At 41.1% G+C, this 23,658-nt stretch overlaps 2 protein-coding genes across 3 annotated transcripts; one reads left to right on the forward strand and one right to left on the reverse strand.

Annotated features, from left to right (window-relative positions):
• The first annotated feature begins 1,030 nt into the window (after positions 1-1,030).
• dram2b (DNA-damage regulated autophagy modulator 2b) lies at positions 1,031-9,699 on the forward strand. The gene is made up of 8 exons (XM_032514738.1): positions 1,031-1,302; positions 2,908-3,057; positions 3,316-3,383; positions 3,801-3,943; positions 4,024-4,201; positions 5,734-5,816; positions 6,063-6,155; positions 8,969-9,699. Exons 2-8 carry the CDS (start codon positions 2,927-2,929, stop codon positions 9,101-9,103), a joined length of 831 nt encoding a protein of 276 aa, XP_032370629.1. The 5' UTR covers positions 1,031-1,302; positions 2,908-2,926; the 3' UTR covers positions 9,104-9,699.
• Positions 9,700-13,476: 3,777 nt separating this feature from the next.
• Positions 13,477-23,235, reverse strand: c4h6orf89 (chromosome 4 C6orf89 homolog). 2 transcript variants are annotated; one of them, XM_032513931.1, is made up of 8 exons: positions 22,859-23,235; positions 20,381-20,647; positions 20,019-20,184; positions 19,693-19,841; positions 18,735-18,886; positions 17,271-17,406; positions 15,865-15,988; positions 13,477-15,593 (listed from the first exon to the last, which is right to left on the reverse strand). In XM_032513931.1, exons 2-8 carry the CDS (start codon positions 20,555-20,557, stop codon positions 15,511-15,513), a joined length of 987 nt encoding a protein of 328 aa, XP_032369822.1. In that variant the 5' UTR covers positions 20,558-20,647; positions 22,859-23,235; the 3' UTR covers positions 13,477-15,510. The 2 variants fall into 2 exon arrangements, with proteins under 2 accessions (XP_032369822.1, XP_032369823.1); XM_032513932.1 differs by having other exon boundaries at positions 23,114-23,219.
• Positions 23,236-23,658: the final 423 nt, after the last annotated feature.

A 23,658-nucleotide genomic window follows, 5' to 3' on the forward strand; every position in this document is an offset into this window, starting at 1 on the left:
TTATCCCACTTTCAACGTTGGCTAGGCTGTGCGTTCATAAAAAAACAAGCAATCGGATGCACTCCTTTTCAGTTGCCATTTTGATCTGAATATCAGCCGTCTCTGCTACCCCATGCTGCATGAGCGGTGTATTGCATTTGACGCATCACTCGCGACGCTTGCATCCGACGTGTGGACTATTGGTGGTGATCCATACGTTTGTGCGACGCTTCTGTTGGGCCGCCCCTCACTCTAGCCTTGTGGGTGATGTCAAGCAAATTCCGCGTGCACGCAAAGCATTCCGGGAAGACGGTGCTCTATTTGAAAACATGCAGCCCGTCAGAAAGCTGGCTTTCTCTATCTTTATGCAAATGAATCTGTTGAACGCAACGCGACTATCCAATAGAAGTAGACAAAATCCACCACCATCCACCACCCTTCAGTCGTGTCACACAACACTCAGTCCTGATCCATTTGTGCGACACAATGAACATCCATCTGAAGCATGTAAAAACTTTAGTTGTCCATTGTTTATTTCTAAAGAAACACGACAATGTATAAAGGCTCCATTACCTTGTAGCTTACGTTATGGCTCCGTAGCAGATGTTTTTGTAAAAATAGGCTAATGATTGTGTCATAACCAAGCGATCAGCTGTTTAGATTTAATTACTAATGGCGAGGGCAGCTGTGGCTCGGCCACAGTGTATGAAGGCGTGTTTTTTTTTACTAAAGCAATACATGAAATTAGATGTATTATCTACCACTATTTAGTTGTTTTCTGTTATTTCAAATATTTATAAACTATCTGGTCATGCCAGGTGTAATTACAGTATTTTACTAATTTTTGAAACAATGCAGTTACCCGTTTCAGCCACCAGGGAACAGTGCTCCCGAAGTCGCTTGACGTCACCTATAGGAATAAAGTGGAGCGCGGCCTGACAGAAGCGTCGCACGGACATATGGATTACCACTGTATGAAAGGGAGCACCTCGCTCGCATAGCTCGCGGTGACTCTAACGGCCCTTGAGGACCCCAGCAAGTCCCCGGACCCCAATTTGGGAACCACTAAAGGACCCACACATTTGTTTTGTTTTTGACCGGCAGCGCATGCGCGCTTCACTCTTAACTGGACGACGAGGCTGTGACAACTTTTAAACATTTTTTTTTTTTTTTTAAAGTCAAAGTGTGCCTCACGACCCCTGCGTTCTACCGAGGATTGCTGACGTTCGACAGAGGTCTGAACACCAGAGTCCGGTTTGAAAATAAGTGATTAAAGGGTTTTCTGGAGCAGGAAGATTGGGGTCGCCGGAGGTTTCGAATAACGTGAGTGCAATTACGTTTGTTACCCGACTTTATGTCAGTGTACCTGGTTCACATGATGCTACTTCCTCATTGTAACTTAACCATATGGTCCAACCAACATAAACAATATCCAAAACCTTTATATGTATCGTTAACGTTAATGTTGGTCGGTGAAGGTTAGTGGCCGTAGCTAACGTTAGCTAGCTAGCTGCTAGCCATAATCTTTGTGATTTGAAATTTGTACAAAGGTAGCTAACGTTATTGCGTATTCATTGACCGGTTTTAGCTCAATGATACTGTAGCTAACGTTATGTGTAACGTTAAAGGCGTGCTTGTACATTCAGTGTTTGGTTTCGGATGTATTCTCTAGTAAAGTAAAAGTGAATATATTATATTTTGCGAGACGTGCAAGCTGTTTTTTGAAAAACCGTAAACTGCGTTTTTTAAAATGGGGTTTGGTTTGTGGGGCATTCGTTCCCTATTAACGAGAATAACAGCGACAACAGCTAATTTTACAGACCTTTGTCTGACTTTTTTGTTTCAGTTCCTCAGGGAGAATACGGTGACTTTTCTAAGCTGTTTTTACACTCTAAAACCCTATACATCACTTTACGTTTTAGGTAACAAGTCCCAGGTGAACCTGGATGGAGGAGCTTCTTTCTAGGCTCATTTGAGATTAATTTAGCCTCTCAGGAAGTCCCATAAACAGTTCCCAAATGAATGAAGTAGTATCTATTATCTGTCCGAGTTTTACTCAGTCTCTAATAACTGGTGTTTATACTTCTGTGACAGATTAGGATATTCAAATGCTCAGTACAGTTATTTTGACCGGTGTTGCACCTTTTTAGGTGACCCATCAGATTCTGTGATCTCAGTAGAAACCATGTTAGATTAGATTAGATTAGATTAGATTAGATTCAACTTTAGTGTCATTACACAAGGACAGGTACAAGGCAACGAAATGCATCTTAGGTCTAACCAGAAGTGCAATAGCCGCAAGTGCAGGATATACAGGTTATGTGGTTGCCACCACATATGTTTTTATTGAAGTCACATACAGTATTTTACCAAAAATGAGGCCTCCATAGTAGTATTATGACAAATTGTGATTGCAAAAATAGTCAGTTAGTTTACCAGAAAAATATTCAGTTTACAGTGTTATAAAACACAGAAAAGCAGCACATTATCACTATAGAGAAACAGCAGCTAGTCAATGGATAGATTTTTTGATAAGCGACTTAAACCTATGAAAAATTGATTTAAATGGAATTCAGTTTGTTGATTAGTCATATATATATATATATATATATATATATATATATATATATATATATATATATATAAAATATATATATATGTATGTTTATAGTTGCTCTCAGGACTGTGCACTTGCCCCCCCCCCCCCCTCTCTTTTTTCTCTGCACTACCTATACTTTATATTTTTATATTTCATGTTGACACTGTAAAGGGGTAGCTTCATTTTCATTTTCCTAGTTGGACTTTAATTTTGTCTTTATTTATTTTTTATTTTTATTGCACATACTCAAGAAGACAATGAGACGGTAGGGGGATGATGTCTTCTGTGTGTATATCAATGTGTGTATAAGCGTTGTGTGTTTTGTACAGGACACACAGTGAGGAGACCATGTGGTGGTTCCAGCAGGGTCTGTCCTTCCTGCCTGCGGCGCTGGTTGTCTGGACAGCAGCGTCCTTTGTCTTCGCTTACATCACAGCGGTGTCGCTGAAACACGTGGATCCTCTGGTGCCTTACATCAGGTCTGAATCTGGACACACACGCACACACACACACACACACACACACACACACATTAGTTCACATATGTTGAATTAATTTGGCCCACACTCCTTATAATGAACAAATTTGTAATATGACATTTATTTTTTATTTTTCAAATGTCATCATGGAAATGTAGCGGAAACTTATTTTTATTGATTTTTTAAAAAATCTTTTTATTGATATTTTTAGCAAAATAAATCCAAGTTCTCTTCAGTGAACTTTGTTGTGTGTTGCAGTGACACAGGAACGATGGCACCAGAGAGGTGTGTGTTTGGCATAATGCTGGATGTGTCAGCCTTTTTAGGTAAAACACGCATACACACTAACAAACACACACCACAGCACACACACACACACACACACACACACACACACACACACACACACACACACACTCTATGTGAAACTACATTTAGTCTCATTCATAGTTATAGACATATCAAACAAAACAAAACCTGCAGGGGACATGCAGCTCGTCGTATACATTTCCCCAACGCATATGTGCCAATAAAAGAAAATATAAATACATGAATGAAGTTAGATTTAAAAAGCAAAAATTGCATGATAACAAGTTGTCGACGAGTTTCAAAGCTCGAGTCCGAATCACGTCTGAAGTCTTTTGGGTCAAGTCGCAAGTCATGTCTGAAGTCAGCTGTTAGTGCGACTTTAGTCCGAGTCTCAGACTCGAGTCCCCATCTTGTGTGTCTGTGTGTGTTTGCAGGGATAGCCACGGTGTACGTGCGTTACAAACAGGTGGAGGCTCTGACAGGTGAAGACGAGTTCAAACTGCACAGACTGAACCGCTTCGGGCTGCTGCTCGGCTTGATCAGCTCTTTTGGTATGTGCGTGGTCGCAAACTTCCAGGTGAGTGCTGCTGGTCCTAAATCAGGTCCCATCTGTACATTGAACGTTTCAACAGTGAGTATGTGTGTGTGTCAGAGCAGAAGACCACGCTGTTCTCCATGCACTTGGTTGGGGCGGTGCTGACTTTCGGGATTGGGGCTCTCTACATATTGGTTCAGACGCTGCTCTCGCTCCACATGCATCCTCACGTCCACAGCAGGACCACTTTCCTGGTCCGGCTCGGCGTCGGACTCTGGACCATGAGCAGCATCATCAGCAGTATCCTTTGACAGGGTGACAGCTGGGAGCCCAGAGCGGACTAACGCTGCAGTCAGTAAGAGTTGTAGTGAGACCATAATTACACAATGAGAATTGTTTTCATTATTATTATCGTCAAAGTCCAACCAGTTCTGAAGGTTTGATTTTAACCAACTGTGTACAAAGTTAGTGTAAATATGCACGTGGACTCCCAGGTGTACTTGTGTGCCACAAGGTATGTCTAGAACCGGATTCTTTCCCTCTATGGTAATGTACCAACCCCGGGGCTTCTTGTAACCTGAACCTTTAAAAACCTGTGTGACGTTGGTTCTAGGTTTTACCTTTTGTTTACATTGGGTTTTACAAACTAGAACGTTTTTCTTTTCTTTTTTACACACGTCATTAAAAAAAAAAAGTGACACAGGGACAAGTGTTATAATGTATGTACTGTTTGGTTGGTGAGTGCAGTTAAGTTGTGGTAAAACTTTAGGAAAAGCTGTGTTAGTATTGATGTTCTTTTATATAAGATCGATCTTCATTTATCCTGAGGGAAATTATTAAAAATAAGAGAGCAAGTAGAGTTGCTGGCTGCCACTAACACGGTGCTGTATCCTGCAATATACATGTATATACCATACACGCAATAACATTTAAATGTTGGTATCATTAAATCAATGGAAGGCCTCTACTTGCACTTACCTTGCACAGCAGCTACTTTCTTGCAATACTATGAGATCACACAAGAATCACACACGGAAATCCATCTTGTCAGGCTTCAAGTAATGCGTTTGTGTCCCATAGCAGTAGAACGAACCAATCAGCGTCCAGTGAGGAGCCACTGCCAGTCACAGCCGTGTGTGTTTGAGTGACGGCCGCCACTCTTCAGTCAAAACGTTAATGACGGATGTGATAGACAGATATTTCATCCAATCACCTGCAAGGCATTTTTATTAAAAGTGCCTACCCTTTCCCAAACAGTTTCCAACGGCATCTTTTCAGATGGTTCTGTGTTAACAGACCATCTGGTGTTCTATCTGCAGTAGAAGGTAGAGATATTGATATAGGCCTTTTCCACCACAAGTACAGTAACCAGTAACTTAAAGCTAGTGTGGGTAGTTTCTTCCGCCCCCATGAGAAATTCTAAGCAATGACAACAAAACTGTTGGCGCGTCCACATGTTACAAGCCTGGACACGGAGACCAAGATGGACTCTTCAGAAAGGTCATTATGTTTACTCAAGTTTTTGTGCGGTAATGTCACCGGACACCACAATCTTCTGAACATAGTGAAAGAAAAACTTTGACCGATTCTGGTCTGGCTCAGTGGCCAGTGTCTAGGCCTTTATTATTATATAGGACAGCTGAAGATGTGAGACGGGGAATGACACGCAGCAAAGGGCTGCAGTTTAGGGTTCAACCTGCACCTGCTGCAACAAGGACTGAGCGTTGATGCTGGATATTCTGACTCAGAATATTACCTGCACATTTTTTCTGTATTAACGCCATGTGCTGGAGCAGTGAGCTATGATCCTTAACAGCATCCCCCCCTGTCAGTGTTCGTATCGTCAGTCATCATGTACTGCAGTCTGCCGGGAGTGGACGTACCTCGCAAACTGCACTGGACTCCTGGAGAAACGGTCAGTTTTGCAGCATCAAAGATTGTTTTGTTTTTTTCAATACTTATGTGCCGATATGGTATCCAAGAAAGTACTGATACTAAAATATGACAAACATAAACATGAGTTTCTATCTTCTCAGATGTTAGAAAGTTGTCTAAACACAAGCTGCTACACAATAACATTGTCTTATTAAAATAAGTGCACATTTTGGTCTGTAACACTGCTCTTCGCAGCATTACATTGATGTTTGGATGTATTTTCCAGGGTTACACGGCTCACATTATCAGCACGGTGTCTGAATGGTCCCTCGCCTTCTCCTTCATCAGCTTCTTCCTCACCTACATCAGAGATTTTCAGGTAGCCTATCTTATCTTTTCACCCACACAGCTGCTGTTAAAGGTTCATTTTTGCTCCGTTTGCCGTGAATGATGTTGCAACAAAAACTGCTTATTTGCTTGCTTTCAGAAAGTTGAATGAGAAAATCAATACCACATTAATTTATTAATTAAATAATTAATTTATGCTTCTGCTCTAAGGGTTTACACTGTATCCGCAATAGAGTGCGCATCGGGCCGAATTTTTCTGTCCGAGCCCGGCCCGCGTCCGACAGAGCAGTAACCGAACCCGACCCGAGCCCGACAGGCATTAAGATATTTCTGTCCGAGCCCGACCCTAGCCCGACACAGTTAAAATCGCATTTGTTTCTCATACTAATGACACATGTACGTTTGTTTGTGTGGAAAGCCGCTTTTATTAAGCAATTGTAGGAAGGCATTCGGAAATGTCAACAGATGAGCGCATCAATGCACACGGGGCAACAAGCGCCATTAACACAGGCGTGCACAAGAGGCCCAATCATAGCCAATTGAAATTCAATTAACATAGCCCTATCAAAAATGGGCAAAGCTAACAGAACAACATCTTCCATCGTTGCGCTGCCACATGTAGCTTAATACGCACGTCTTTCGTTGTCACAGCTAGTTTAACAAATTTCCGCACACAGGAAGACGGATGTTAGGGTAATATTTGACATTTATTTTAACCCAAAAACGAACATTTGCATCAGGTGAAACAGGCCCATTGGTTACCTACATAATAAGCTGTTTTAAATTCAAAATGTTCAATGCCTTATCGCGCTGATGTGACCGAGCCCGGCCCGGCCCGTCGGGTACCGTCGGGTCCCGTCGGGCTCGGGTCGGGTATCCATCCTCTAATCCGCAACAGCTGGGTAGGCCCCATTGTGTTGTAGTGGACACACTATATTGCAGGATCATGTGACACACAATGGCCCAGTATTTCTGTACGAAAAGGAGAGGCTGTGAATATATTTTTTTGAGTGTCACTTAAAATACTTTGAAATGACTTGTTAATTTGGATCTGTTTGGCCTATTTATTTGGGTCAGTAAAATTAGGAAGTCTATAAGAGAAGTATGAACAAATTTCATTCAACAGGAAGTCTCTAACATGAATGCTTTCAACCGGCTCGGCCTGTAGTTCTCTCTGTAGGGAGACGTTTTGGGCCTAAGCAACAATACTAGAAATCAATTGGATGCCATGCTGGTACATGTATGCATATATGCAGTTCTTAATACATCCATTCTTAATGTGCCTAAAAATATAATTACACAAATTGAAACCTTGCAGTTATATGCCTCCGTTACCAGTCAATTTACAGTTTAAATCCATGTCTGTCCAGACTCACATAAAATATACTCAGCAAAGAAAGAAACGCCCCTTTTTTAGATCACTGTATTTACAAGATACTTTTGTAAAAATCTAAATAACTTTAGAGTTCTTCATTGTAAAGGGTTTAAACAATGTTTTTCATGCTTATGCATGCAATGAACCATGAACAATGAATAAACATGCACCCGTTGAATGGTTGAAAAGACAATAACAGCTTAAAGGCGGCAGGTGATTAAGGAAATTAGGAAAGTAAAGAGACCTTTCTACTAATTTTGAAAAACACCAAAAGAAAGACGTCCAGGGTCCCTGCTAATATGCGTGAACGTGTCTTAGGCATGGTGCAAGGAGGCATGAAGACAGGGCAATACAAACGTAAATGTGTTGTATTTATATAGCGCTTTTCCAGTCTTAACGACTATCAAAGCACTTTTTACATCATACAGCATTCACACTCAGGGCCAGGGATTGAACCCCCGACCTTCCGATTGGCAGGCAACCGCTCTACCACTGGGCCACAGCTGCTCTAATGTACAAAGATGTACTGCAGTACTTTATGGAGCTAGTGGCCACACCAGCTACTGAGACCTACTTTTGATTTTGCTGAGTATACATTATGTAGCGAAGACTTGGTTTTGCAGAACATTATGCCACAGTGAAGTTGACCTCCGACCACCAAAGTAGAATTGGTTAATTCTCCAGTCAAATTGGCTGTTTGTGCCAAATTTGAAAAAATTGCAGTCACAAGTATGCAACGTACGTACAGGCACCCTGATAACATCGTTGGCGCGGAAGAATAAAAGGCCGTTTTCTTTTTTCTTTTTCAATACCATACATTTAACATTCCAGCACAGACTGGACAGAACCAGGCTTGCTGTTTACAGACTTTATGCTTTCATTTGATTTATTTAATCGCATTAAGAATGCCTTACACAGGAAAAGACATCTAGTACAATCAATGATATAAACACAAGTCCAGGACTTATTTTAAATTGCGGTCCTCAACCCATAACATAAGGGCAAGACACAAGACCCTTGTAATAAACATGCTAAGCTAAGATAATTGGCTGCTGTGTCATATTGAAGCCAAATTTCCAAAATACACCAACTAACACCTTACTAATCAAACATGTATCTCATTTGTGAATTTGCTTAAAGAACTGCAGTGTGAGGTGGCAAATTGCAGTTTTACAGGATTAATATTAAGAAATTAACTAAGATTGTGTTTCAACATTTCTGTTTTTGCGCTGAATAAACAAGATGTTAATTATTAGGCTTCAGTGATCTTGTTTTTTTATTTAACTTTGAACTAGTTGTTTCCCCATGCTTCCAGTCTTTATGCAAAGCTACTCACCAACAAAAGGACATCATAAAACATCATTCTGAACATCTCAAGAGACCATTTCCCCAAATTTTCTTATTTCAGATCTGTGTTGACAGAGAACATTTTGTAACTTTTTATTATGTTTGTTTCTTTTTTTATGAAGAAAATTAATTTGCGAGCTGAAGCAGATGTGCAGAGCAGCCACCTGTACGACAACTGGCCACACGATGGCGTCGCAGCGTCCCATTTCAAACGTGAAGCCTCTGAGTCTTCTCCACTGCTGGCCGGAGGAACATGACCAGCTGCAGAGCACCCGGCCACTTTTACACCAGTTTTAACTCTTTCTTATCATGCCTAAAGGCTTTTTATAAAGGCTCTCTTAAAGCTGGTTTGGTGGCTCATAAAGGGTCAGTACACCGAAAAACATATCCTCTCCCCTCTAGTATTATCTATGTAGTCAAATAGTTGGGTTTTATTCATCCTAGTTTGGAGATTTCTGCCTCGCCCCAATATGGTTAAGGTGTGTGGAATTTAGTTAAGTAAACATAACAAACTTGGACATTTAAAATCCAAACTATTTGACTAGGGAGATAATATGAGGGGGAAGATATATAACCCAAACATGATGCTTTGCACTTTGCTCAAACTGCATCGGTCCTTCTCGGTGACTTTCTCCACTTCATGTACTGGATGCTATTACATTTTAAAACATCCACTGTGGTTTACTTTCAGTTATAAATTATACCTGCTCTTCCTTTACATGTCTAAGAACCCTACTGGGATCATATGGTAGGAAAAAAAACATATTTAAAAATAAAACATTAAAAATCCTAATTTTATTATTTCTTTATTCTGCATTCAAACAATTAAAGCTGCCGTGGGCAGAATGCAAAACAAGGCCAGAATTTGACATAGAGCGAGACCTCTTCTGGCAGCTCTCCGTTGCACAGCTATTTCATGTGCAGAACAGCCAATAGGAATGCTCGTGCTTTCTGAAATGACCTGTGATTGGCTAAAGTCTCCCACTCTGAAGAACAGAGACAAGAGGAAATCCAGAAGTCTGACAACTTGAATTCCTGCTGAAAGATTATAATGAGATCTTTGCCTAATTATGCCAAAAACCAAGAGCCTACCTAATGCTTTAATAACTGGATTTTAAGCTTTTAACTATTCTATGTATTAATGGTACTTTTTATTATATTTCATTCATTAATGTTTGCCTATTTCATCTCAGTTTATCTGTCTACTGCTTTAACATTCCGTGTCTAACAAATTATACTAAATGCATTTATTTATTTTTTTACTAATAAAACATACAAAGTTTTTTTCTAAATGTTTTGAATCCTGCATTATTCATGTTAACTAGCTAGCAGTCTTCTTCACTGCCTTTAAGGCATTTGTGCGCTACTCTTGGCCTGGCATCCATGCTTAGTGATAGGAAACAGATGCCGATTTGTTCAGGTCCTATATCCTGACCAATCAGCTATCCTGACCTTAACTATTCAAGGTCCATGCCTAACTTTATCCAATCGGGCTGCTTTGTAGGTTGGGTCTTGCCTAGAACAGCAGTGGGTTCCATAATTGCTCCTACCAAACAAAATCTCTACAGAGTACCTTTACATTTAAGACCACTCTCTTAAATCTGAACAGGGGCTGTTCAGTCTCAAAACGGTGTACGCCGTAATCCACATTGTTACGGATTCTAGGTTGAATGACACTTTATCGGAACAGTGTGAACTTTGAGTCGTTTTCTCTAGTTTGGTGGGTGTGATGACCATGTTACCCAATCAGCAGTGACAAGATTTTTTCACCTAAACATGCTTCTCCGGGAGAGCCGCATTGCCCCAGCGGGACGTTCCCTGCAGGCTACACTCGCGATTCCTATTCACGGGATTGGCAGGTGGTCTGCCTGGATGTCCTGACTGTGGAGGATGTCGAAGATATTTGGATAATTGGAATTCTGTTGGTGGGGCTCCTGATCATCGGCCTTGGGGTCTCGCTGACCTATTGGAAAATTGGTAAGACAGCCGCCAGCAAATTCACCCACAAGCTTTCTGGGGAACTTAAAGAGTGCCTACACGGAGTGGTTGAGGGGATGAAGGTTTTACATCTAAGGGCTAACCAGTCCGGTGAACTGTCTCGTAACATCTCAGACCGGACCGTGGAAGCGCAGAAGGGGATTGATAACATCAGGGCCCAGTCGGTGGAGTTGCTTCGTGTAACCACCGGACTGGCAGAGAAGGTAGATGGACTGCAAAAATCACTACGTGATATGGATGCTCGTATGACGCTGAGGTCGGTGACAACTGATTGATGGACATTGATTCGTACAAATTCCACCGAGTCACCCTAAATTTGGATTGAAATTGATCAACGTTTCCCCCCGCCTCCCCCCCCTTCTCTGCCCGAAGCGGGAAAACAACTTGCAGCTGACATTCTATCCTTTCCCTTGCACTGGCTTATCTCTCCAAGGTCACGCAGATGGACTGAACTTTTACCAACACAGACAGTCTGATGCGCTACATTTACACACACAATTCATTCTCACACACACACCATACACCACCCCCCCGAACCAGCCCCCGATCCGTCTGACTGCCTCGTTTCTTTCTTTCTTGTGTTTCCACCTCACGTCCATGGTCAAGGCCGGGCTGAACTGGGCTGTTTTGCACAGTGCAGTCAGTCTGTCTCACATTTCACATACATACGCACACACACTCATAGTCAAGGCCGGACTGAACTGAGCTGTTTTTCAACAACCCACACAGTTTGTGTCTCCTACGCACTCACATCCACAGACACCATACACCAATTATTCCTTCATGTATGTAGTCTCGTGCATTATATTATGTCTTGTATTATCCTGCTGTCTGCATATATCCTTTTCAGAGTGCATGTGGCGGCGCTTTCACTAGCTGCGGCTCAGAGGCTCTCTAAACTCTCTAAACTGTATTTCGTTGCATTGTACCTGTACATGTGTGATGACAAAGTTGAATCTAATCTAATCTAATCTAATGTATGTAAACTCGTGGTAAAAAAGGGAGCGCGCTTGCACACACAGCAGCACCACCGTTTCAGTTTAAATAATAATATAGTATACTTTATTAGTCCCGCGTTATTACACACAGTACCTATACATGCACTAATGGAAAGTGCCCCCCCCCCCGATTGCCCATGGAAAGGCCTACTGACGGAGCTACTGCCACCCCAAATAAACATTTTGCTATTTTTTGTTTGTTTATGTTAAGGCTGAACATGGCCAAGGTGTAAAGTCCAGTACCACAGAGATGCAGCAGTGTTCTGATTGGTCAGATGTCAACACACAACAGCTGGCCAATCAGAGCTGCTGCTCCTATTTGGATTGAACCATATTTCATTTTAAGGTGTCACACCGCTGATACCTCAAAACAATTACTGTTTTTAGACTTATTATTTAACAGTGTATATTCTGATGGTACATTGACTCCACAGTACCTGCTGTCTGATTGAGAACATACTGTATCTACGAATAAACTTTAATATTTCATCAGATACAAACCTTAACTTCTAACCCTGAGTAGCTACTGTACATTGTATTGTGGGTACATTATCCTTATTAAGACCAATAAAGATGTATTCCTTGGTTGTAGCTATGGTTACCCTGTCTAGTTCAGACTGACTGCAGCCAAGTAAAACCTAAACTTCATGATTTAAAACTAGTAATGTTTTTATTTTGGTTTTGGTCAATAGATCAACTGACTATAGAAAGCTTTTAGCCTCTTTTAGCTCTTAGTTTTGGTTAGTAGGAGACTTGCTGGTGAAAACAGTGGAGGAGGCAAATAGTTTATAAGGAGTAGGAGACCAAACGGAGCTAAAAGGGACTGAATATTTGACTAACAGCTCAATGTCAGTGGTTGGGCTTTCTGCTCTCCCCAAGTGGCCAAACCTCAATTACTGGTGCTGTTAACTATTAATATAATTGTGTCACATTTACTCACAGCAAACAGGTCGAGGTTCCTCTGCCATCAGTTTCGTCATCGGCTGTTCTCTGATCAGCTGCTTCCAACAGGTCAGACATAAAAACACCTCCATTTAACACACACTATTTACCATACACATTTATTTTCTGGGACTCAAGAGGTGGTTTTGAATACTTGCCAGTTATGTTAATGTCACATTTGTTCACCTCAATAGCGTCGTGACCACGCACGCTGCAGTGACATGACTGCAAAATAATGAAACCATGTCCATCTACCAAAGAATTCAGCTTCCTCCGATGTTGTGTACTTCATTTACCTTTATGCTGTGGGCTGCAGCCATGATTTTAGAATACTGAGGTCAAATATTACGGATAGATTAATAAAAACTCTGAACGTAACTGGAATAATGATTGCCCAGTTTACAATTTCTGCATGAAAAGAATCAAATCCAAAAATAATCTAATTTATGAATTGGCACTATTGGCTGTTTAACTGCTCCAATATTGTTCTGATTATCAAAAGAAAAGATTCATTCAACAGCACAAATTAATTAATTTGAGAGAGTTTTGTTTTTCTCTATGATCCCAACCAAGCACTCGTGAGGTAAGTTGTAAAACAACTCATTTAAGCGAAACAAACGCGCCTCATTTTCAACTACTGGACTTCAATGTGCTTCACCAAAAACAATAAAAATTCCACACGGATGGAGGCAAGATTTAATCAAGTTTCAATTTTCTCATAAAACATAGACATTTCTATCCAAAGCATACATTTTCAAAGATGAACTCTTGTTCAAGTGTCCCCAAACTGTGAGGTTTGGGAAATTTGGATTTTTGGGACGCTAAAGCAAAATGAGGGAGACTGACTACTAAACACTGAAAGTCAGATTGCACTTAACTTTGGCAAACTAATTTATTATTTAGACTTTTTACCCACCCATTGAAATTATTATTAACCCAATATATCTTAAGGAAGCTTTGGGTGTTCCTCACAAGTGAATCACAAGTGATCAAAGTCTCGTAATATTACAACAGATTACTAATAAAATATGAATGGCTTTAACATACAGTATATACATACAATCATAACAATAAATACCACAAATTAGAAAAGCAGCTTTGTCTGTAAAATCAATCAAAACTAAAATATCTTTTAGGTTAAAGTAGTAACTGGTTGTTAAAGGGTGAGTTCACCCAAATCAGAAAAATGTATATTCTCTCTAGTATTATCTCTTCTTTACTTTATTAGTGTCTCTGCAAACTCCAAAAGGTGTTCCCAAGGTTTAGTCTCCAACCTTTAATTTGGCTGGTAAAATTACTCAGCTGTTAGGTTAATTAACAAAACTTATATTCTCAGGTGGTGTCCGTACAATTTACAGCTGGCAGAGTGAGCGGTATTTAAAATCTCTAAAACAAATAGAACGCTGCTTTTGAATGTCACAATTATTTTTGCAAATTTGGGGATTAGCAATGGGCAAAAATGTAAATACAATTTGTGATTTCTCTGTAGAAGACCTAAAAAAGAACCCTGGAAGTTGTCAAGAAGTAGCATTATGCTTGTATCCGTTATTCTTTTCATGTAGAAATAAGTTTGATAGGTACAAACCTATCTTTTTTAATAATGTGTGGACAACCAAACAGGCCTTGATAGTAATTAACAGAAAATAATCAATATTTATGTTAGAATGGTAATTAAGTTCCAATGAAAAATGCTGCCAGTGAGTTGTATATACCACTAGAGTTACAGATAGTGTTTTTTGTAACTTGGGTGAACTGGCCCTTTATCAGCAAGGAGCAAACCAGATGAAAAGCAGAGTTGTGAAGCTTCAGGTGTGTCTCAGAACTACAGGAGGTAGTGAACGTCCAGCAAGTCTAGACATCGAAAATCATTCAAAAGTTCCCAATATGCACTGCAAAAAGAAGTGAGTGCTCACTGACTGGATGGACTTATCAGCCAGAGCTCCCTGTGTTCCTCTAAACTAAGTCTGGTTATAAATTGATTAAATCCAAGAACAATATGCACCATGCAAGCTGCAGCTTGATAGTGATATAGCTGATAGTCCCACTGAAAGTTGCTTCTCCTTATTCTTCAGTCTGATTGGAGTTTAAGTTAGCCGTTTGGGCCGGGGTTATCTTTAATGTTTTGACTTGAAGTCGACTTACATCAACCTGTACAGCTGCAGACATTTCATTATACTGCCTCTGGCCAAAAAAACATGGCTTACCTATTTTTGATCCCATCTACAAAGCTTGGCTAGTTTGTTTTTAACCGAGTGAACAGCACCAGAGAGACGTGGGTCGTGAGTCAGAGGTCTGGAACCAGTGTAATGCCGATGCAAACCACAGTGATTCACTACCTTCTGACAGAGACACACCCGTTGATTTCATGGATTTATATTAATTGCTAGAGATCTGTTTTGAAGCTATGGCACGAGCACAGCACATCCAGAACATCTGAGACCTGCGGAGAGTTTAAAGACACGAGGACAAAGTCAAAAAGTCATTTCTGAATCCTCTGACCTCGACCCTTGAAACCTGCAGGAGGATCCCTTTTTTTCCCCTTGTGCAGTGGTTTCCAGTTCTCTGAGGACGCTAGGGAGATTTTTGGACGGATAGGGGCGTCAGGAAAAAAAAGCCTGGAGGGTGGTTTAAGGCATCAGTGGGCGGGGCCTTAGAAAGGCGGGGCCTTAGACGAGCTCTGAAAATTCGACATTCACAGCCGTCATTTTGCACATCCTGTCCTTGACTTAAAAGGCAGATCCGTCACAGATGATGTTCTGGCCTCGGCCAGGGAACAGCTCCATCTGCCAGTACCGGGGGTCAGCGTACACTACAAAAGGTCAGAGGGAACAACCGTCAACTGCGTGTTCAGCAGAGCGGGCGGCTTCAGCAGCCTCATTCCACTGTTTGATTTTAGGGATCAGGAGAACAGATGCAGCATGCAGACCCTTCAAAGACTGTGAGGTACAGTTTAAGCAGTGGCTAAGATATAGTTTTTTATGGTGGGGGCACCAGACCAAAGTTTGTCTGTTCTGCCTGAAGTTATGGTTTTGTCCAGCTAATGTGTTTGTGGATTTAAAAACGGGTGCGGCAGGTGTTACCCATGTCTCCAGGTGTCAGCCAAAGGTTGAAGGAGCTGCAGTGTTTCTGACAGCGTTGAACAGGTAGAACTCGAACTGTTGGTAGCCCCTCGCCCACCACCAGCCAGCCAAACACCCCGACACCCTGAAACACAAGTCAAAGTTCGAACAGAGGCTGAGAGTTACTTTGTGGCGAGTGATGGAGAGCTACACTTAGGGGTATGCAATATGATATTAGATTAAACGATTAATGGACACATTTTAATTGTTAAAATGTGTTGATGATCTGCATTTACAGAAACATCATTATTGTGCCACAGTGCACAGTCTATCAGTTGCAGTTTAATGGCTCAAATTTTTCTTCCGCCAATAGCGGTGCAATGCTAGCCGCGTCGAGCTAACAATGCTAATAGTGCTCCCACATCATGCATCAAAAGGGTATGGATTTATGTCCATGTAGTAATGCAATATCAAACTTCACTGCATGAAGAAATAGGAACTGTATTTAACTTGCTATGGTACAGAGTAGAGTCTGACCGAAATATTGGCCGATATTTTTTTAGTATCGGATATATCGGTATCAGCATTCATAATGGCCGATTTAAAAATAAATCAAAATAAATTCAAAACAGATAAATTATTCTGATAAATAAATATTTAAAAAATAAAAACAGACTGTCAACCATGTTACGAGCATTAGCGTTGCATGGTCTGTCCACCAGAGGACGCTCTACAACGTCCCTGTTGGCAACACTGATTTTGTTAATGTGTTTTTGTTCAAAGGACTAAGATTTATATCTTAGGTTTGTATCTTTATACATTTTATTTATCAGACCTTTAATATATTTTGATGTTCCTCTGTTTTGTTGTGACAATAAAACAAATTATTAGCATATTATTGTTGTAAGAACCCATAAATAACTACAAATAACTAATGTTAGGGAAATCTGTTTATGTTTTGTAATACATTTCTGTTTTTTGTTTTTTTAAATGTATACATATCGGCCGATTTGTTGGCATTTCAGATTTTGAAATAACCAAAATATTCATAACGGTATTGTCTTAAAATGTGCTCATTTGCATATTGGTGACATAACTGCGTATCATTTGCATAAAGCTTATAGGCTCTGTTGGCTGACGGCTTGCTGCTCACAGCGCACGATGAGAGGAAGAGGAAGACCTTGTGTTGTTGGACTGTGATTACTCTGAGCAGCATGCGTGGAAATCTTCTACAACATTCTGAAGTTGCTAAATTGGCGTTAGTTGCTTTTTAACAAAGATTCGCTAAGAGGGTCTGAAAAGTCACTAAATCTAGCGAGATATTTTTAAACAATATTTTTGGTTTATTACAACGTGGTTCTTTGTCCATCACTCCCGTCGGTAACAAGAACCCTGTTTTCCTGTTCAGTCTGGACATGTGAACTCACCTTACTCTGGGAGTTTGTGCTGTGGGTGACCAGGCAGCGCTGCAAGATGGTCCCAGCGCTGTCCAGCAGGGGGCAGAGCTCCGCCTTCGGGAAGAGCCACCTCAAAACCTTCTCCCTGGTCCCCGAGCTGAACCTCCTGCAACGATCAACACACACCAAAAAATCAATAAATACCACTGGGTGTATTGGCCTCGGGACGGAACTTGTTTTGGTCGAACATGTGTACGTTCAAAAGTTGTTTCAGTCGTGCAAGAGAAAACTCAGATTGGACAGATAGTCTTGCTAGCTGTCTGGATTTACCCTGCAGAGATCTGAGGACCAGGTAACCATAGTCCTCAGATTGGACAGATAGTCTAGCTAGCTGTCTGGATTTACCCTGCAGAGATCTGAGGAGCAGGTAACCATAGTCCTCAGATTGGACAGATAGTCTAGCTAGCTGTCTGGATTTACCCTGCAGAGATCTGAGGACCAGGTAACCATAGTCCTCAGATTGGACAGATAGTCTAGCTAGCTGTCTGGATTTACCCTCCAGAGACCTGAGGAGCGAGTAACCATAGTCCTTTAGAATCCACTAGACTCGAGGTTAGAACGCCAACACAAAGAAAGCGGAAGGTAACGGCATCCGGCAACACCGGAACAATCCCAGAAATTAAACGTCATCAATATAGACTACACTGTGTAACGTTATCAAACATTTACTCCATATAGTTTATTGGTAAATATAGATAAGGACAGATATTCACAGGTCCAAAATGTTCAGTCCAGTTTTCACCTCCTGCACCAACCAATGGACGACGGCGAGGCGTGAACTGTTGCCTCCGCTGAAGTTCATTAACACCTGAAAATGGACTCCTCGAAGGGCATTAACCCGCTTACACCATGGTCACTTGCCAGATAACATATTTTTAAAACATAAGTTTAGATTTTAATTAGTTTTACAATCAAAATCTAAAGTTTTTCCAAACAATAACTCTGTTTCCCTGGCTTCGCCTGAGGGTTTGACTAATACCTGGAACAATCATTCCCATCCCATAAGATTCTTATGAAATGCAAACGTTCACTGCTCCAGGGTATAGAACAGACCTTAGATACGACCTGCCTCCCTTAGCAACGGGAGATATTTATTGTCCGCTCAGCTCAGCTACAAGCCAGAAAGCTAACGCTATGCTAGCATGGTTCAAAGTCAATAACATTAAGTACAGTTGGTACAAGACAAGCTAGCTATCCAGCCATGTTGTTGTCCCCAAAACAATATAACAACTTCTACGAACGACACCCTGCAGCCAATCAGAATCAAGGATTCACCCAGACCACGGGATAATTATGATTATTAACAGCATACATCTTTTGCAGAGACTGCTGAGTTCCTAAAATATTCTCCCCCTGTGATTATGATGCAGGTCAGGTCTGGGTTCCTCAGAACCGAGTGGACCAGTGAACTGGACTTTGAACCTAAATGTGTACCACAGCAGGGTGAAGTTGGCGGGTCCCTGGGGGAGGCCCAGGTTGTGGTTGTGCAGACCGTCGTCCTCCTCCAGCAGGATGGACATGGAGCCTGAGTGGGCCAGGTAGAGCTCCTCCAGCTGCTGCCGCTGGACACTGAGGGACTCCCCACCCTGCACAGACCAGCAGGAACAAACACAAACCAGTAGGATTTACACTTTTCTGATATATGGTTTATTCATATGATTACATTGTTATTTTAATATTATAATTTTATTTCTTCTTTTTTTATGATCACCCTTGGTTCACCACCCCCACCTGTCCTAACCATCCACCCCATAGACTTTGTCCCAGACTGCCTGAGAACTAGGGCTTTGCAATTAATCAAATTTTGATTGCAATTTTCAATTTTGGCTCCTACAACTACCACAAAAACAACGTTATTGAGAAAACTATAATTTTGCGCATTTCGTTTTGCAAGTAAATTTTAATTATGTCTTGTGTTCTGAATGACATGTGGACTTTTGCTCATTATGAAGGCTAAACTCCCTCAGCTAAAATTTGAATATATTTTTTATTTTAATGGGAATTTCAAAAGTTCAAACAGCTAAAGCATTAAGGGAAATCTCACAGTTCAAGGTGTGTACACTGTTGATTTGTTTAACTGCTACACTGTTTTTAATGTTGAATAAGTGCAACGTCTTTCCAAAAGTCAATAAGTAATCGTGTTAAATAATAGTGAATTCAATAGCCAAAATTGTTGTGATTATGATTTTCTTTCCATAATTTAGCAGCCCTACTGTGGACACATACATGCACACACCCACGACTACTTGTTGCACTGTTGATGTTTAATACATTTACTACTACTACTTCTACTACTACATATTAGTCTTCTGTTTAAAAAAGAAATCTTGTCATTTATAAAGTTTGCACCCATGGGTGTCAGAAGGGGAGGCCCATCAGATTGACCTCTGACCTTTAGCAGGACGAGCTGTGGCCCCCGTCGCAGATTCACCGTCCCTCTGAGGCTCTCTGGGACTTCCAGCACCGAGGAGATCTCTGCACAGCCCGAACAGTTGACCAGATTCTGCCTGAGAGAGCCGGCACTCCACCATTCATGGAAACCTGCAGGGCACACACGCATAAACATTTACTAGAAACAAACTCCAAGTCCAATTCATCCCAAAAATGGACGTTGGAAAGCGTGAGTTGTGATTACTTGCAGGAGTAACGACTGACTCCTATACTATTAAGACATCCAGTATTTCCTCATTGAAACATGTGTTTCTCTATGCTTCACACCTTGCAGATTGTACTTCTTGGCGATGGGCAGGGACAGCAGGCGGACGTGGCTGAGGGGGGATGACCAGTTGTAACAGCCCAGGTTGACCAGACCCAGCTGCGGGGGGCTCTGAGGGTATGTGAAGGCCAGCACCACCAGCAGCAGGAAGCCCACTGCCAACACAAACTGCACAGACAACATAAACATAACCAACACTTCTGCTGCAAAAGGCAAGAAAAATGTGTTTTCTAAAGACAAAACTTCTCTTCTCAACCAAATAACCTGCATTTTAAGACCTTTCATGTGATAAAGGCCTTCAGTGATTCATTGATTCATTGTTCTGTTGACTAGGGGTATTAGCAGTAATATTTGACGGCCTGACCTTTAAGGTGGCTCTCAGGATGGGGAACTGGGGAGGCTCTCTCCTGGGCTCGTTTGTCTCCAGGACCTGCTTGATGAACCTCTCGATCTCCCTCTCCGACATGCCGTAGCGGTAGCCCGACTGCCGGAGGATGTCGATGCTCTCGGACAGTTTGTCGTAGATACACGGCTCGCTCATCGTCGTCCCGATGATGGCGGTAGCGACAGCGGCTTCTCGGTCAAACACGTCGATCTTCAGCCGCTTCGGGGTCCAGGAGCATGGTTTCACCTACGAAGTCATCCACAAAAAACAGCTAGCTATTATAACTTACATGATTAAAATGTAATGTCATGTAAGTTAGTAATTAATTAATATGCAATCAAAATGTAATTATAGTTTGCTATGAGTGTCAGTATGTGCTGTTTTCTCTCGCATGGAAACAATGGGCCTCATGCAAGAGGCACATATACAAACAAAGAATTTGTGGCATTTTTCATTTACAAAAGGAATTTACAAGTGGTCCAGACCTGTTGAAGTAGTCTTGTACTTATACTTCTCTCTAGGGCTGGGCGATATAGAGAAAATCAAATATCACGATATTTTTGACCAAATACCTCGATACTGGAACAATATAACAAATGAAATGGCTACTATCATCACACATGAATACAACTGGACTTAATGAATCCCCGAGCGCCTCAGCTTTATAGTCAGTCATACCCAATTTATGCTCTAAATCCGAGACTGTTTAGGGACCACAAAATGCAGAAATATTCAAATACACCATGTCAGAATAGGTAAAAATAACACAGTTGTATAGCATGAGAGAGTATAGCTGTACCTACTTAATGAAGCATAACAAGGATAAAAACTAGTTTTTTGTTGCTAGGTCCATTAATCACTTTACATAGGGACACACGGGAGTCTGTTATTATCTCTTTGCAGGCTAAAGACCCGAGAGTTTGTCAGCAAGGCCGAGATCCTCCGAGACACTAGCACCTCACAGGAAAGCAGGTGTCAAGGCAGAATGTGTACATTTTCAAACAAGCCACAATGCAGCGACAAGTCCGTGGCAGGTTTTAGAACTACCAGTTAACTATAAGTGTCAAATAAATGTAATGGAGTTAAGATATGTCCCTCTGAAATGTAGTGGATTAGATGTGTAATGTTCCATGAAATGAAAACACTCAAGTAAAGTACAAATACTTTCAAACTGTACTTAATCAGAATACCTTACAAAGAAGATCAAGATGCCGCTGTGGGGGGCGGCCTGTTTTTCCTGCTCTCTGCTACTTGCTTTGTTTTGGTTTATTTTCTCCCAGACTGTCCCTATGATGAACACCCAAACCTTTCCATGGGGTCAGGGCCAATCCCTGCACAGTAACCCAGTCACACACCAGTAAATGGCTGTCAAGCACACACTGTACTGTCATATCCACCTACCTCATAAGCAACCTCTTATATTAATAATTACTTATTTATTCCAGCACAACTTGCAACTTTTGCATTACTGTTTACATGTGTGTATGTACTTACGTGTATGCATACATAATGCATGTTTCTAAAAGATAGATAGAATGTCTATATTGTCATTATAGTGCAGTACCTGTGCAATGAGATTGAAGCAACCCCTTTACAGAATTGACACGAAATATAAAAACTACAAAATATAAGGAAATAAAATACAATAATATAAAGTGTAGGTAGCTAGTGCAGAGTGGAGTCCTGAGAGCAAATATGAAAACATAAAAATATAAAGTATAGGTAGATGTATGTACATATATAAAATAGCTTTGTGTACATACATCATCATCATCACTTTATTTATAAAGCGCTTTCACATCAGCAATAGCTGAACAAAGTGCTGTACATGAAGGCAGCAAACACAGATAAAAATAGCAGTCACAATATCATAAAAATAATAAACTGGGGGTGAAGATCTACCCAATAACACTATATAAAAACAGATAAGATCAAGTCTCAGTTTGGGTTGAAAGCCAAAGTGTAGAAATGAGTTTTAAGAAGAGTTTTAAAATACATATGTATATATGCAAATACAAAACGGTACATCTATACATAGTAATCAAAGGGTTACGTTTACCTTGTTCAGCTTTACAGTCCTTGTGTTTATGTCTCTTTCTGTGTAAGTACTTTGAGAGCAAAGAGCCAGGGTCAAGTTCCATGGAAGTGTTCCCACTTACATGGCCGTTAAAGCTAGTTCTGATTCTAAATGTACTTAGTTACTTCCCCCCCACAGCGGATAACACAACAAACGCCATCAGGCCAACTGTTGCCTGTCGCATTTAAACCAACCAGCTATATAAAGTATAATGTCATCCCAAACTTGGAACAGTGTAATGATTGTGATTTAAAAACATACCACCACAGTCCTAGTGACTGACTGCGGCTAACTGACTCGTTAGCTTGTGCGTGTTAGCCTTGATTATTGCGTTTAGTTTACGTAATTTAAAGAAAACTACAGAAGACTGAAAGCCTCACCTTCAAGTGAAATCCACCGCCGCAGTGGGAGTCTCTTCTTTCAGACGTTACGAAGGAAAATAAATAGTGTTTTTAATAAACTAGCTTGCTAGTTAAGGGGCATGGGGCATTGCTACCACAAACAGCCAAGGGACATTATAAAGAAGGAAGAGTCATTACTCGTCACATGCGTCATTGGTGCCAAACCAGTAGTATTCTACATGTATTTGATTGTAATAGAGAATCTTGTTATCAATAACTAACCAACTAACCAACCTTCAAACTGCTGTTGCTATATAATTATATTCAAGAAGGGTAACGTAAGCCATCTCTCTCCATAATATTTCCTATTATTGTCAGGAGGTGACGCTCCGGATCTGTTATCTATGCGGCCTGCGACGGCTGACGCTATGCCCCCCGCTCACGCCACGCCTCTCGTTTTATGTGCCTTCAAAATAAAAGCGCTAACCGCTACAACTATGACAGATCGTGTATGGACAGCCAAACCGTTCAATTACACGTGATTTCTCACACGTGAACAACACGTGAACAACACGTAAACAACAAGCAAAACAACGTGCAAACAACGCGCAAACAACGCGCTAAAATACACGTAACAACGCGTCGATTTTTCACATGTTAACAACACGTAAATTATGCGTAAATGCGTAATTACCCGTTAATTTCATTTGAATTTGAACCATTTGGTCACTACTCGATTTTGAATGGGTGAGCGTCCTAAGCTCCCATTGGCTGCTGAGCGGTAGGGTTAAACCATTTCTGTAAGCCTGGGGAGGGGGTCGCCTGCCAACATTCAACAT

This window comes from Etheostoma spectabile, chromosome 4 (assembly GCF_008692095.1).
Source record: "Etheostoma spectabile isolate EspeVRDwgs_2016 chromosome 4, UIUC_Espe_1.0, whole genome shotgun sequence".
Lineage (NCBI taxonomy): Eukaryota > Metazoa > Chordata > Actinopteri > Perciformes > Percidae > Etheostoma > Etheostoma spectabile.